Raw genomic sequence first — 16,817 nt, 5'->3', positions numbered from 1 at the left:
CAAAAATTAAATGAAATATAGTGCAGAGGCATAGCTCAACTTGTCACAACAGACTTGCACTTTTTATATATAAAAGCACCAAATGTACATGTGTGTGCATGCACAGCTATTTCAATATAGTACAGTGTGATTCTTATAATAATTGCTCGCTTTTATGAAAAAGCATGATTATTATATGTCACTGTGTATTATAGCATGCGCAGTGGGCACACATGTGCAATATTACACGCCCCAACTATAAATGCATTAGTCCATGAATGGTGTAGATTTGGAAATTTTTTTGCAGGAAAAAATCCAATTATTATATGAGCGACTGTATGGCATACCATTCTCAATCTGCTGTGCATTCATACAAATCTTCAATATCACATGCCCTGTAAGCTTCATTTTTTAAAACAACAACAACATAAGAATGTTAAATAGTTTGTCTAACTACGTAATGCACCTGGTTAAACTTATATAATAATTGCAACTCAAATACATTCAGTAACATTTACTCTTGGGATAGGCAATTATGGGCAGGAGGCGACAGAGGAGAAGCTAGAATCAGCTGAATCCATGCAAGTGAACTGAGTGACAAGTTATTGTGATGGACATGCATGTGTAAACTAACTTGTACTGTAAACTTCCAGCAGCCTCCATCACAAAGAGGATGCAAAACTTTTGTCCTTTCTTCATACGCATTACTTACGTCGTAAATGCTGCGTTTACTTTGGCTCCAAGGTAATAGGAGTACAATATGAACATCCCAATCATAAAGGCAAGGAATACCATAATAAAAAGGACCATAAACTTGAAAATGTCTTTTACGGTCCTTCCAAGGGAAATCTGCAATGGGCCAAAACTCTCATTTGCAGGCAGGATATAAGCTATCCGAGAGAAGCTAAGCACAACAGCTATTGCATAAAGACCTTCTGATATGATCTGCGGATCAGATGGAAGCCATTTATCTCGAGCTGAAAGAAAGAGACATAAACGAGAAACTGTTGCTTTATGTGTATTTTTTTATTGCGTGTTAAAAAAATAAAATATCTGGCCATTCTATATTCATATATCTTGATAAAGATACATATTTATAGCGCTGAATAGATATTTTTGAGTAATTTGAATTCACCACGACCTTGTAAGAGAAGTTGATTTGGAGGAAATAATTCATGACTTTGTGATGAAAAAGGCCAGAAAGCTTTAAAGTGATTTGATTTACTTATCAAATGTTTGTAGCCCTTCAAAACTTCAAAAGAATAATATCTTTATTTGGATTTATTTATTTATTAAAAGTTGCAAAACAGACACCAAGCTTTGTAAAACTCTTTTTCAAGCTGGATGTTATGCTAAAACAAAAATAGTAAAAAAGGAGATAGTTGTTTGAGGGCATGATGGAAGACATCCAACGGGGGGAGATCAAGGTATTAAATGTAATTGCAGAAGAAAAATCAAAACTTTTCTTTCATGATTTGTAAGGTCATATGCAAGGAGTAGCATCTTCAGGAGAAGGCTTGTTTTATAAGTTTGTACTGGGCTCAAAAAAGTAAAGGTAAAGGTAAAAGGTCAAGGACCCCTGGACGGTTAAGTCCAGTCAAAGGCGATTATGGGGTTGTGGTGCTCATCTCGCTTCAGGCCGAGGGAGCCGGCGTTTGTCCACAGACAGCTTTCCAGGTCATGTGGCCAGTATGACCAGACTGCTTCTGGAGCAATGAAACATTGTGTCAGAAGCCAGAGCACACGGAAACACCATTTACCTTCCCACTGCAGCAGTGCCTATTTATTGTGCTTTTGAACTGCTAGGTTGCCAGGAGCTGGGACAGAGCAACAGGAGCTCACTCCATCATGGGGATTCAAACCACCAACCATCTGATTGGCAAGCCCAAGAGGCTCAGTGGTTTAGAGACCACAGCACCACCTGCGTCCCAAGTATGCTTGGGTGGTTATATGAGGTTACAGGCGCAACTCACCCAGTGGGGCAGAGCTGCAACAAGAGCATCCTGGCAGCAGAATTGCTATTACTTACTGGGAGGGTCAATGTGGGGGTTGTGGGGCTGCGCCAGTAGAGCCAATCTACCCTGTCCCAGTAAATAATAGCAATGCCACTGCCAGGATGCTTTTGTTGCAGCTGTGCCCCACTGAGTGAGCATCTCCTGTGATAATCCTCATGCTATTTCTTTAAAAGGATGCTAGCCATTTTAATATACTAGAGACACGAAAACATTTCTTTGACTTGCCATAAGTAAAATATTCTATGTTTGGTGGAAGTGTGACTTCAGAGAGGTCAGGCTCTTGAATGAAGTTGTCCACATACTGCTGTGCTTTTGTCGCCTGCAGAAAGGCCAGCAGCCTTGCTGTGAAAGCAGCAATGAAAATAGACAACATCCCAAAATCCAGAACGTTCCACAGCTGCAAAATATATTCCCGGGGTCCTTCTGTCCAGAGCTCCTTGCACTCGGACCACATCATGCCTAAAAACCAGAAAAGCAATAAAAACACAGTGAAGACTGCAGACTGCTACACACTGACTTGGGAGCAAGCCGCTGCTCTGCGAGACTAACTTCTGAACAGAAATACATAGAATTGTAGAAGTGAAAATGGTTTAGGTCTTTCTTAGCTGCTTTACACAAGGCATGTCATACTTGAAAGCCACTTCCATGCAGAAAACTGCAAGGATCTCACCTGTCACACCAGATTTATGTACAGGGTCATAGGCCTATTCTGCAATATTACTGGTGTAACAGACCTCGTGAAATGTTAGCACAAAGTAGTATACAAGCAAGACATATAAATCTGCATATCTAACCCAAACTCACACTCAGATTATCTGAGCTCTTGATTACCAGACTTAGGTTAGTCCTGCAGGAAAGTGAGGTAGGTAATCTTCAGCAGCTGCTTGGCGGAAGTATTCCAGCCTCCCTCCTAAGCACTACCTGTAAAAGTAACACTTCACTATTCTCACCTGCAGAAGAGAAACTGCTGCTCAGCACTGATGGATTTATTCCATTCATTCATCTAGCCTGGGAGCAGCCGGGTCACCTTAAGGTGACAGGGAGAAAAGGAAAGAGAAAGTATATGTGGGATGGTGGGTGTGAGTGTGTATGCACACTCATATGTCTAATGGAAGATTCAGGTGCTCTGAAATTTTCTGGCATTCTATTGTGCTAAGGGAACAGTGTTAACTTGTGGGTGAACATATCAGACGGCACAGCGACTCTTCAAACAGCTCTTGTTTATTCACAGGCCAGAACAGAACTAAACTGAAGGGTTCAGCCAGCCTGCTTATATAGAGCACCACTAGAACACAACAGTAACCATTTTCTGATACTATCCAATCACTGAACGTCACTTTCAATCCCTTATTTGCATATGTGGACCTGAGTGAAAACTATCTACAGTATCCCCAGGCTGGCCCAGGGTGAGAACTTCAGTACATAACAAACAGACCTCCACAATTTTAGATAGGATGTTCATTTTATATGAAGTTGAAGAGGATGTTAATGAAGTTGAAAAGGCATACAGGTACAGGGTAGTATTCAAATAAGACATATGCATAATAAGACAACTGGCTCAGCATACAATAGACTCGTTGAAGTCAACACATTTGTCTAACACCAGTTTATTTTAATGGCTGTACTCTGAATTTGACTTGGTACAGCCCACATAGTGGCATAGCGTGGGGGTGCAGGGGGGGCCGGCCGCACCGGCCGCAACATCTGGGGGGCGCGCGCTCGCACTCGCAGCTCTCTGCCCCTACCTGGCTCACTCACTCTCTCTCACTGCAGTGCTGACTGTGTGAATTTGATCCGAGCCGCCGGGTCACCGCCCACTGTGGAGGGGGGGGGTGCCAGGCGTGTGGTGCGGTGCGGAGAGAGAGTGAGGGACTTTTGGGTTAGGGGGCGCAAATTACTTGCCTTGCCCCGGGTGCTGACAACCCACGCTACGCCACTGAGCCCACAACTTTTAAATTATTTTTAGTCCTCTACAATAAGGTCTCCAAGAGAGCAAAATAAAAATGCCAGAGTTATTTTAAGGCTCTAGGGATCAGTGATCAAGGCTATTGACACTCCCAGGCTATGGGGAAATGCTATGCAATCTCCAGAGTTTATTTAACTAAACTCTGAGATTTTCAGTTCAGTCTAAATTAAGAAACACAGCCATTATAGATTTGGCTAGCTGATCTATCTGCCTATCATGTTGCTTCTCTTATCTCTTTAAGTTGTAGTGAGATTTATTTATTTACTGGCGCAAGAAAGACTACTTCCCAGATCCCTTGGGTATTCAACATATCCTGTAATTTGCATTGAACATCTACGGTCACTGGGAAGAAGTCTGATTTTTGCGACAAAACCTTACACCAGCTCTTTGTTTCAAAAAATATACGTTTTACAAGTAGCACTCTCTAAACCAGAGCTTTCCAAACTGTGTGTCACGACGACACGTTAGTGTGTCAGCTGCAGCGTGTAGGTGTGTCATGTGAATGCTCCCAGTGCTCCTCCCAGGGTTACAAAGGGGTTTGTTTAACCTCCAGGTTGCTAGTAAAACTGAATTACTGTGCCGCGAAATGCTGCATGTCTAAAAGTGTGTCACCACCATGAAAAGTCTGGAAAGCCCTACTCTAAAGCATTACTACAATAGACCCTCGGGTTACTCTCGAGCAATGTAAACTTCGGGTTGCAAAAGTGGCAAACCCGGAAGTATTTTTCCGGGTTTTGCTTTTCACCCATGCACATAAGCGCTCTGTGCCTCTGGATACAGATTTTTCAGGGTGTGCACTGACCCCTGGAACGAATTAACGAATTAAATCCACTGTACAGGAGCAGCATACAATAGCTATGACAGAAAGCAGTTTTATCGAAAAATGCCACAGAAACTAATCAGGTTGACACTGAGATAGAGAGGCTATATACATACCAAGCACCCATACCATGATCAGCATCTCTGTCCAACTGAACTGAGTGGTCTTAACCCTAAAAATCTGTTTAGGGTAATCAGTAACTGTCACGTTGGGTAATACTGTGACCCCTTCAAATCTGTCTGAAGCGTTGAACACCAGCAGACCCAAGAAAATAATGAAGGAGGCTGCATGTGCCACAAACTTCATAAATGGACTTCTGAGAACTTTTCCAAGCTGAGAAAGCAAAGGAGAATATATTTGTTTTTAAGCAATGTATGCTTTCACTTTCAACAAACATGGCATGTGCCAAAAATGAATATTTAATGCTAAATTTCAATTTAGGGATACTTCTTTGCATGCAGTTTAACTATTGTAAAGCCATACTTAAGAATCCTTCGCCTAAATGACTGTTGTATATTTTTATGCTTTTGTAAACCATTTTAGAATCACATTTTGATGAAAAGTAGAACCAAATTGTTGGCAGTCCTATGCAAAAGTTGAAAAGGTTTTGACTGATACATTTTAATTGGCCTAAAGCAACCGTACACACTGTTGCAATCTCTGAGGGGCTTCTAGGGGTTCCCTCACTGCGAGGGAAGTGAGGTCACAGGGAACCAAGCAGAGGGCCTTCTTGGTAGTGGCGCCCGCCCTGTGGAATACCCTCCCATTAGATGTCAAGGAAATAAACAACTATCTGACTTTTAGAAGACATCCGAAGGCAGCCCTGTTTAGGGAAGTTTTTAATGTCTGATGTTTTACTGTGTTTTTAATATTCTGTTGGGAGCCGCCCAGAGTGGCTGGGAAAACCTAGCCAGATGGCTGGGGTATAAATAATAAATTATTATTATTATCTCAAGTAAGCAGCATTAACAGGAGGCCTATGAGGCCACCAGTATGTTGGGTAACACTGATCCTTATAGTGTGTGTGTGTGTGGTTTTTTTTCCTTTTCATAAACTTATATTTTACATTTCTTCCATCATTGAGCCCAAGGGGGTATTCATGCAGTTCTCAGGCTCTTGCGTTGACCAGACCTCGTTAGCTTCAGCAAGATGATGGCCTTGTGTGCCTACAGATCATACTTGAGATAGCTTTTCTTCATAAGAGAGAAGAAAATACAGGACCTCTTCCCTAGGTCACCCAAGCAGAGCAGCCACAACTTATTTTATTTAGTTTAGAAACTTGTTATAAATTACTAATCTTTAGCATTATTTTATTTGCATAGAGTGTTACTTCCTTTTAGTAACTAGGGTATTCATGCTCCAAATTCACTCGCCCAACAGAAGTACAGGATAAGAAACTGTAAAACATTCTGGTGTAATGGAAACGAATAATGACAATTACGTTAACAATAGCAATCATTTGGTTTCAGCAAGGTATCAAGAGAAACAGGAATATAGCCTTCAGCACACGACTGGGTCTCTCACTTCAACAGAGGGCTTTCTGAAATGAAATACATTTACACACCAAAAAAGCCAAAAACAAAACCTTGTACCCTGCTACATGGTGCAATCCAGTACCCAACGGCAAGAAATGGAAGGCCCAGTGCTACCACCAGCACAACTAGACACTTGATTGCAATGGCCTGTTCCCGTAGTCCTGAGAGGTTTTCATACCAGATGGTCAACAGCTGTTGCTGACAGTTTGGATGGGCCACAAACTGTGGGGAAAACAGAAGAAAAACAAGTTACACAGATACTGAAGCACAAGTAATTAATGCACTGCAGGGTTGGGTAACCTGTGCCCCTCTCCCCAATATAAGTCATTGGACTCCAACTCCCATCAGCCCCAAGCAGCATGGCAAACTGGATTGATGGAACAGCATGTGGAGGAACAAAGATTCTATTGCACCTATTGCAACAGCTCACATTTTCCATTTCTTAAGAATACAGACAATGCAAACATTAACATGTTAATAGAAGAGATATTTCAGTTGAGAGTTGAGAGAACCTTTCAGTTTCCGTCAAATCTTTATATAATGATGAATAATTTTGTATAACTATTTTGAATAACTATTGGGACACTGGATCATGTTACAAGCATATTCCTACTTAGAAACAGGAGCTGCATGCTAGAAATCATGTTTCTCCCTCTCATTACTATACTTGGGATAAAGGCTTTATTCTTTTTATTCTAAACTAAACAGGACCACTTTCTCCATTAGGGACAAAATTTTCACATGGCGTGAGATTCTTTTGAACAAGCGATCACCCATTTATGGTCACCCAATACAAAAACTTCATGTTTGAAAAGGAATTATACCCCAATATAGCCACTGTGGAGGTGTTAGGGAACAGGGAACAGAATAATAGGTAAAGTAAAAAGGTAAAGGACCCGTGGACAGTTAAGTCCAGTCAAAGGCGATAATGGGGTTGTGGCGCTCATCTCGCTTTCAGGCTGAGGGAGATGGTGTTTGTCCACAGACAGCTTCTGGGTCATGTGGCCAGCATGAGTGAACCATTTCTGGCACAACAGAACACTGTGACAGAAGCCAGAGTGCATGGAAACACCGTTTACCTTCCTGCCACAGTGGTACCTATTTATCCACTTGCTCTGGTGTGCTTTCGAACTGCTAGATTGGCAGGAGCAGGGACCGAGCAATGGGAGCTCACCCCGTTGAAGGGATTTGAACCACCAACCTTCTGATCGGCAAGCCCTAGGCACTGTGGTTTAGACCACAACGCCACCCACATTCCCTTGAACAGAATAATACATTGAGTAGAAATGGCTCTTCGGATCGAGTAGTAGCTGGTGAGATGTGTTACTAGGTCAAATCAGCAGTGACCACAACATGGTGACAGGGAATTTAGACACATTCCTGTCCTTGCTGTGCAGCGACTGAAACTGGCTGTGGATGTGGTGGTGCCACAACCAGCACTTCGCAACTGCATAGTGGCTGAGTGGATGGTTATCACAACATGAGCACCACCTACTGAGATCATCAAGTTAACCATGCTTCCCAGAAGGTGCCTCATTGCCACTTAATAGGAGGAGAGGGAGCGGCAAGGCAGCAGGGAGGTCAGGCAGTATGGGCACACTGGCAGGTGCACTGGATTGGCTCTGCCTGTGAGCCAACCTCCCCGCCACTCATTCCTCCTCCTTGTGGCAAGTGGGAGCAACACAGCTGCTGGGAAGCCAGCATTGCAGCTCGGCCCCGCTGGGTGAACGACTTCTGTCATGCGCTTACATAGTGCTATCTCTACTTTGTACCACCTCCACTGTCAACTCATGTCAAACGTGTATGTGGGGAATTTCCCCTCCCCCTTGTTGCAACCACAGTTGGATCCAAACTACAGGGTTAGATTCAAGGAACCCTGGCAGAAGGAAAATGGCCAATACTGCTGTTCTGCAAATATTAGGCATGGGTGGATCTGTTAGAGAGATTCAGTATGTCATGTATACAGTGGTGATGATAAATTAACAGCAGTAATTAGAGACTGCTTATTATGCTGTGTGTGTGTGTGTGTGTGTGTGTGTGTGTGTGTGTGTGAAAACATGGTGTTCTCTCTTCAGGATGAACAGCATTTTGTTTTAGCTACATACAAACTGCTGTTATAGTCACCTATGGAATTGGCACAGTGCCGTGACGTATTACAGAAATTCTCATGCTTCTGCTTTAGACACTGGCGTGTTGCGTAAGGGAACGCAATCTTTGGGTTTACCTCCACTTTTCTCAAACAAAGCTCTAGTGATGGATACAGAACAGCTCTTCTATGAGTGGAAGAACAGCTTTGAAAGACCATTGTGCAGTGCTAGAACACATGTTTGCATACAGAAAGCCCCAGATTCAGTCCATGGCATCTCCAGGTATGGATGAAATACCCTGGCTGAAACCCCGGAGAGCCTGTTGCTAGTTGGTGTAGCTCAGAGGAGGGAACCTTCTCTCTCCCTGCCCAAGAATCACATTCCTCTGGGATAATCCACATGCCAGCAGCCGGCAGAGTTAAAGCCAGTACAATAGCGACGCCACTCATCTCTCACTATTTCTGTCACTCCTGCTCACTCTCCCAGCAGCCTCTCTCTCTCTCTCTCTCTCCACCAAGAGGGCTGCTTAGTGATGGACAGACTGCTCTCATCAAGAGGGTTCCCCCGCACTTCTGCTACTCCATCCATTTTGGCTTCCCCATCTGTTATGTACTGAGCAGAATCCTAGAACAATAGGATCCAGAATGCAGCAGTCTGATTGGTCTGCAGGAGCCACCCAATCCAGCTCCAGGTGGAAGTGAATCAGTGACCTGACTGACCTGCAGGAGCAGCCAATCAGTCTCCTGGATGAAGTGAATCTGCAACCTAATGGCCTACAGGAGCAGCCCAGAATTAGCCAATCACGCACGGCCCATTGTGTAAATAATGTGTGTGTGTGTGTGTGTATATACCGTATTTTTCGCCCTATAGGACGCACCGTCCCATAAGACGCACCTAGTTTTTTGGGGGGGAAATAAAGGGAGCTTCCCCCGACCCCAGCCCCCAAACAGGCAGCTCTCTGCAAGCCGTGGGAGCCCAGCGGTGGCTCCCGCTGCTTGAGAAGAGGTCCGCGAAGCCTGGATGCGCTGAGATCAGCGCGCACAGGCTTCGGGATGCCGGCAGCTCTCCCCAAGCAGCGGGAGCGTTCCCGCTGCTTGAGGAGAGATCCGCAAAGCCTGGACGCGCTGAGATCAGTGTGCGCAGGCTTCGGGATGCCGGCAACTCTCCCCAAGCAGCGGGAGCGTTCCCGCTGCTTGAGGAGAGATCCGCAAAGCCTGGACGCGCTGAGATCAGTGCGCGCAGGCTTCGGGATGCCGGCAACTCTCCCCAAGCAGCGGGAGCGTTCCCGCTGCTTGAGGAGAGATCCGCGAAGCCTGAACACGCTGATCTCAGCGCGCGCAGGCTTCGGGGTGCCGGCAACTCTCCCCAAGCAGCGGGAGCGTTCTCGCTGCTTGCCGAGAGGTCCGCGAAGCCTGGACGCGCTGATCTCAGTGCGCACAGGCTTCGGGATGCAGGCAACTCTCCCCAAGCAGCAGGAGCGTTCCTGCTGCTTGCCGAGAGGTCCGCGAAGCCTGGAGAGCGAGAGGGGTCGGTGCGCACCGACCGCTCTCGCTCTCCAGGCTTCAGCGAAAGCCTGCATTCGCCCCATAAGACGCACCCACATTTCCCCTTCATTTTTGGAGGGGGGAAAGTGCGTCCTATAGGGCGAAAGATACGGTATATATATATACATATACAGGTTTTGGTGTCTTCGGGTGTCTTCCCGTGTAAGAGTTGGGGTGTCTAGGCGACGTTTCGACGAGGTCTCACTCGTCATCTTCAGGCTGGTGCTTTCGGCTTCTTGTTACTGGAACAGAGCAGGATCTCAGTGTTTGAGTTCCTATAAATACTGTTGAGGGGTGTGGTGTATAGAGTTTGGGGCAGCCTGAAGATGACGAGTGAGACCTCGTCGAAACGTCGCCTAGACACCCCAACTCTTACACGGGAAGACACCCGAAGACACCAAAACCTGCATTCCTGTACCCGTGAAAATCTACGAAAGCAAATATCTCACCTCTACGGGGAGGAAACCTTCCAGCTGACAAGAACCTACGAGAAACTAGAAATCCGAAGAGCCACCATCTTATGTGATCTCTTGTTCCTACGCAACTGCCGAGACAACAACTTAATTCCCACATGCTTCCAACTTAAATTCCACTCTAAAACCCCAGCTACCGAAAGGATCCTGAAACGAACTGAACTATCCCTAATCAGAAACGAACTACATAAAAAAAGATACCTACTAAACCAAACCAACAAAGATCTGCTCACTCTTCACCTCAAACTCTGTAACAAAATCCACCCTGCACTCTGGGACAAATGCAAACAACTAGCCGTTTGGAGAGCTGAAACTGAGTCCTCACGTAAGACGGACACACACACCAACAAACTCCACAAACTAGAGAAACGCCAGAAGCCCAGCCACCCTCCACAACAACCCATGAAACAAACAGTACATAACATATCAGACAGGATCCTCACCTCAACCGAAACCAAAGTACTCTCCAAAGGTTTCAACTTTGCAGTCGCCCCGAGACGCATCCCCACGGAAAACATCATATGCGGAGTCGAAGCTAGCCTAACCAAAATCAACCCAGATGAAGCCAATAAAATCAGACTTGAAGTCACCAACATCCTCTGCTCCAGCAAACCACCCAGAAGCAATTTACACAAAGAAGAACAGAAAGCACTCACCAACCTGAGGAAAGACAACAACATAATCATTCTCCCAGCAGACAAAGGTAATGCCACTGTTGTGATGAACACATCGGACTACCAAGCAAAACTATCAAATCTACTCCAAGACCCTACCTACCAACCTATAAAAACAGATCCCACCACCTATCTGGAAAAAACCACCAAATCCAAAATAAAAGCCTCTCCTATCAGTGAAGAAATCCAGCTAAGAATCATCCCCAGAGAAAAATCATCCAGATGCCCCAAACTCTACGGTCTCCCCAAGATACACAAAGAAGGAACACCACTCAGACCAATAGTCAGCTCCATAGGCTCACCTCTACAAAATCTCGCTAAATTTCTCGCTAAGCAACTTCAGCCCTATGCAGAATCTATCGCTTCACACGTTACAAACTCCTTCCAGTTCATAGAAACAATAAAGAAGCAAAACCTACATCCCGATGACCTACTTGTGAGCTTCGATGTTGTATCTCTCTTCACACAAGTGCCCATTAATGAAGCCTTGACAGCCATTCAAAACAAATACAATCCCCCCGAATACATCCTGGACCTGACCAACCACTGCCTAACCAACACGTACTTCATCCACAATGGACAAAGATACAAACAGATAGAAGGAGCACCTATGGGATCACCCCTCTCACCGGTCATCGCAAATCTGTACATGGAACACTTTGAAACCAATGCTTTAGACAAGTCAGAACACAAACCCAAACTTTGGCTCAGATATGTTGACGACACCTTTGTAATTTGGCCACACGGGAAAGAAAAACTAGATAGCTTCCTCACACATCTCAACAGCCTACACCCCAAAATACAATTCACTATGGAAATAGAAGCCAATAACCAACTTCCCTTCCTTGACGTCCTAATCTACAAAAAACCTGATGGCTCCCTAGGACACACTATCTACCGGAAAAAAACACACACCAACCGCTACTTACATGCACAATCACACCACCACCCTGCACAAATAAACTCCGTAGCCAAGACTCTCATCTCCAGAACCAAACGCCTGGCTGACAAAGACCACTTGACAACTGAGTTACAGAATCTCTCAAATGTGTTAATTGCCAACGGATACCAGCAAAACAGGGTTACGAAGCTAATCCAAAAAGAAACACCCCCCAAAAACCAAGACACAGAAGAAAACAATGGCATGGCCCTCCTTCCTTATATCAAGGGCACTACAGATAAAATCAGCAAAATCCTCCATAAACACAATATCAAAACAGCCTTTTGCACCAACCAAAAAATAGCCAATATCCTCAGAAACCCCAAAGATAAAATCCAATTAGAAAACCAAGGGGTCTATGAAATACCCTGCAAAGTCTGCCCAGCCACGTACATTGGACAAACAAACAGACGAATAAATGCACGTATCGCAGAACACAAGAATGCCGTCAAAAAAGAAGAAAAAACTTCCTCTCTTTACCAACACATGAAAGAAACAGGACACGAAATTAATTTTGCAGATTCCAAATTGCTCTTTAACATGGAACATCACCACAAGAGAATAATCATGGAAGCCATCGAGATAGAGAAACACCCTCACAACATGAACAAGCGTGACGACACGTCCCGCCTGCCAGACATCTGGAAATTAGCCCTCCCCACAAAAACCGACACCAGAACCAGAGGCACACAGAACGCCATCTCCAATCAACCACACCAGACCCAAACCCAGACCCTCTCCACAGATAAATTACAGACACCATCCAGTAGCCAAACCATAGTGGCACCTCCGGATGCTGCACCCCCCTGCAATCCCTACACAGATCTGGCTGGCACAGGGCACAAAACCACAGCTCGCCCCTATACACGAAGCCAAGCCAGAGCACAACTAAGTGCAGTACAGCCATCTTCTCAGAAAAAACTCTTCACAAGCTCAAGAGGTCAAGACACGAAAGCTTTAGCAACTAATCCACACCTAATGACCCTCCTAAGTGGTACTCAGAATTTCACTCAAGAAATCACTCAAGATATCCCTCAAGTAATTAATGAACAAAAGAAGAAAAGGCACACTAACCTGGAAACTTCCTCTCTGCCCAGAACGTTGGAGGCTATACACCACACCCCTCAACAGTATTTATAGGAACTCAAACACTGAGATCCTGCTCTGTTCCAGTAACAAGAAGCCGAAAGCACCAGCCTGAAGATGACGAGTGAGACCTCGTCGAAACGTCGCCTAGACACCCCAACTCTTACACGGGAAGACACCCGAAGACACCAAAACCTGCATTCCTGTACCCGTGAAAATCTACGAAAGCATATACATATACATATATACATATACATACATATATATATATATATATATATATATATATATATATATATATATATGCTTTCGTAGATTTTCACGGGTACAGGAATGTAGGTTTTGGTGTCTTCGGGTGTCTTCCCGTGTAAGAGTTGGGGTGTCTAGGCGACGTTTCGACGAGGTCTCACTCGTCATCTTCAGGCTGGTGCTTTCGGCTTCTTGTTACTAGAACAGAGCAGGATCTCAGTGTTTGAGTTCCTATAAATACTGTTGAGGGGGTGTGGTGTATAGCCTCCAACGTTCTGGGCAGAGAGGAAGTTCCTAGGTTAATGTGCCTTTTCTTCTTTTGTTCATTAATTACTTGAGGGATATCTTGAGTGATTACTTGAGTGATATTCTGAGTACCACTTAGGAGGGTCATTAGGTGTGGATTAGTTGCTAAAGCTTTCGTGTCTTGACCTCTTGACCTTGTAAAGAGTTTTTCTGAGAAGATGGCTGTACTGCACTTAGTTGTGCTCTGGCTTGGCTTCGTGTATAGGGGCGAGCTGTGGTTTTGTGCCCTGTGCCAGCCAGATCTGTGTAGGGATTGCAGGGGGGTGCAGCATCCGGAGGTGCCACTATGGTTTGGCTACTGGATGGTGTCTGTAATTTATCTGTGGAGAGGGTCTGGGTTTGGGTCTGGTGTGGTTGATTGGAGATGGCGTTCTGTGTGCCTCTGGTTCTGGTGTCGGTTTTTGTGGGGAGGGCTAATTTCCAGATGTCTGGCAGGCGGGACGTGTCGTCACGCTTGTTCATGTTGTGAGGGTGTTTCTCTATCTCGATGGCTTCCATGATTATTCTCTTGTGGTGATGTTCCATGTTAAAGAGCAATTTGGAATCTGCAAAATTAATTTCGTGTCCTGTTTCTTTCATGTGTTGGTAAAGAGAGGAAGTTTTATAAAGTCTGAAATAGCTTATTCGAGGAAGCTTGTAATTTAATATTATTTTTAAGAAATATGCCTCAGATTCAAGAGCAGTGGCAACATGTGAATAGGTGTCTGTAATTTATGTGAACAACATGTGAACAGCTACAACCCCACACAGGAAACTTGGGTTTATCGATTCTACTGAAATCAATAGGCTTAAGCATGCCTTACTTTGTGTTTCATCTCCCAGTGGTATTTGGCTGGGCTGTGTTATAGCCAAATATATATATATACATATACGTTTTGGGGAAAGTTTCATTCATTGCTACTACGAGCTGAATAAAGAGCATGAAATTCACACTCAACTCTGAGTATATTTCACCATCCCTCCTGGCAAGTCCCCTTCTTCCAGCCTCCCACCACTGATGTGACTTTAGATCAAAAGCTGCATGCTAAATGGTGCAAGGCAGCTTTCTCTGTTCCTATGAATCCAACCCAATTTATATGACAAGAAACAAGCAGCTACAACCCCACACAGGAAACTTGGGTTTATCGATTCTACTGAAATCAATAGGCTTAAGCATGCCTTACTTTGTGTTTCATCTCCCAGTGGTATTTGGCTGGGCTGTGTTATAGCCAAAACAACTATGGACTCTGATGTCACCTTAAAGACCAAGAAATGCTAGTTGTTTGTGGACTAGAACATTATCAGATTCATTATCAATTTTTGATCATGGTCAATGTATCAAAGCAAAGTCCACCTGAAGCAAAACCACCCACCAATACAATGAGGGCAAGCAAGGCAGACAGTAACGTACCATTCCCAGTTTTGATTTTCCTGATAAATTACATGTGAACCGGAGGAATATTTGTAATATTATGAAAATTAGAAAGACTTCAGGCTCTCAGTATGTATCAAGCACCTGTATATACACTAAATCACATGGGAATTCTCACTGGCAAATATTTATGATTGCAAAAAAGACTCCTTCTAATTATGATGTTGCCAATATAACTCCATTAATAGTTTTTTTTAAGCTTCATTATCAGCTACTAAAATTATAATAGCAACCTATTCACATGTTGCCACTGCTCTTGAATCTGAGGCATATTTCTTAAAAATAATATTAAATTACAAGCTTCCTCGAATAAGCTATTTCAGACTTTATAAAGAAAGGCTCCTGAATGTACAGATAGTTATCACCATACAATTTTATGTTATTATTAGGTTTGTTTATTTGGCATGTTGCAGAGTTGCTAACATCACAGTAACACCTCCACAGGCTCAAATGAGATTGGAAACATGTTTTTTTTCAGAAACTAAAAATATTAACAGTTGTTCTTTCTTGGTGCAAGTGGGAATTTCATTTTAAATGTCCCTCATATACGTGATTAATATTTTTCTGCTTAAAATGCAGTAGTTGTACATAAAGGCACAGAACAAAACGGGCAGCCCTTTGTACAATAAAGGCAGGAGGCCAATAGTTTCCTGATACGTGGGCCTGCAACAAAACGTTGTTGTTTGAATTGCTCCTATTCAGAATGCCAACCAGCTAGCCATGTTCTCTTCCAGGATATTCCATTCCACCCAGTCCCCAATTGCCAGTCAGCATTCCACAGCCACTGAGTATGATCATGGGTAACGCTTTTAAGCAATATGGTAAGCTAGGAAAACATTGTGGCTTTTTTGCATGCAAATAAGCAATAAGTGCCCAGAATTCTGAATATGAAAATGCCAGCAAAAATAGCTTTAAAGGGGATTGGTTTTTTAACTTACGTTCAGCATAGGTAAGGTTATTATTAGCCATTTACACAATATAACAAATCTTCAAGACATTTGGAAGGCATAAAGATTAGTTTTAAACTTGCTTTGATTAAGGGCTCATCCACACTTATCTGCACTTTAAAGCTCTGAGTGCCACCCCCTTTTTCTTTGATCTGGAGCTTTGCCCATGAAAATCCACTCTTTAAAACTGATTCATAGCAAACAGCAATTCAGGTTTTCCACAGATTGCCATTTGCTCTGATCCAGCTTTAAAGAGCAGGTTTTCATGGGGAACCTCCAGGAGCAAAAAAAGGGGCGGTGCTCAGCCATTGTGCTTTAAGGTGGAGACCATGCCTGTGAGAAGTGAGAAGGAAAGGCAAGCATGGATAAGCCTTAAAGTAGCATTCAGGAGCAAGCTAACTTGCATTCTGCTATATATACTGCTGAATTAGCTAGCATTGGCAGTTAAATTAGTAAGCATTCACAAAGTAATTAAAGAGCACCTGCACCAAAGAGAAGAAAATTATGTTAAAACTCTGAAATTACTAAATGTGCATGTTTTGTTATATAAAGCCAAAATCAGAGATGTGGCTGAGTTACACACTTGAGCATATGCATCAGTCTTTTGGGGAGATCTTTCAGCATGCGTAAATTCTTCAGCAAGTCTAAAATGACTTTAGATATCAACTTTAGAGTTTTTAACTATCTATTCTTTGCAGCTGTGATGGTGTCAGGGTAGACATCACTGGGTACCTGCCAAGATACACACCCTAGCATTCCCCATTTCCACTCCCTAGAGTCCCCTG

The 16,817-nt window shown here is 43.8% G+C and overlaps 1 protein-coding gene across 1 annotated transcript in view; it reads right to left on the bottom strand.

Annotated features, from left to right (window-relative positions):
• Positions 1-16,817, bottom strand: part of TRPC3 (transient receptor potential cation channel subfamily C member 3) — a 73,868-nt gene that overhangs the window by 20,191 nt on the left and 36,860 nt on the right. The window contains exons 4-7 of the mRNA XM_081208236.1: positions 6,373-6,537; positions 4,897-5,113; positions 2,220-2,453; positions 692-956 (exon numbers count right to left, since the gene is read on the bottom strand). Coding sequence (XP_081064362.1) covers positions 692-956; positions 2,220-2,453; positions 4,897-5,113; positions 6,373-6,537 — 881 coding nt within the window. The remainder of the gene's footprint in view (positions 1-691; positions 957-2,219; positions 2,454-4,896; positions 5,114-6,372; positions 6,538-16,817) is intronic.

Source organism: Podarcis bocagei, assembly GCF_964188305.1.
Source record: "Podarcis bocagei genome assembly, chromosome: 9".
In the NCBI taxonomy this organism is placed as follows: Eukaryota; Metazoa; Chordata; class Lepidosauria; order Squamata; family Lacertidae; genus Podarcis; species Podarcis bocagei.
The sequence above is the reverse complement of the archived record's forward strand: the minus strand, read 5'-3'. Positions and strand labels throughout refer to the sequence as shown.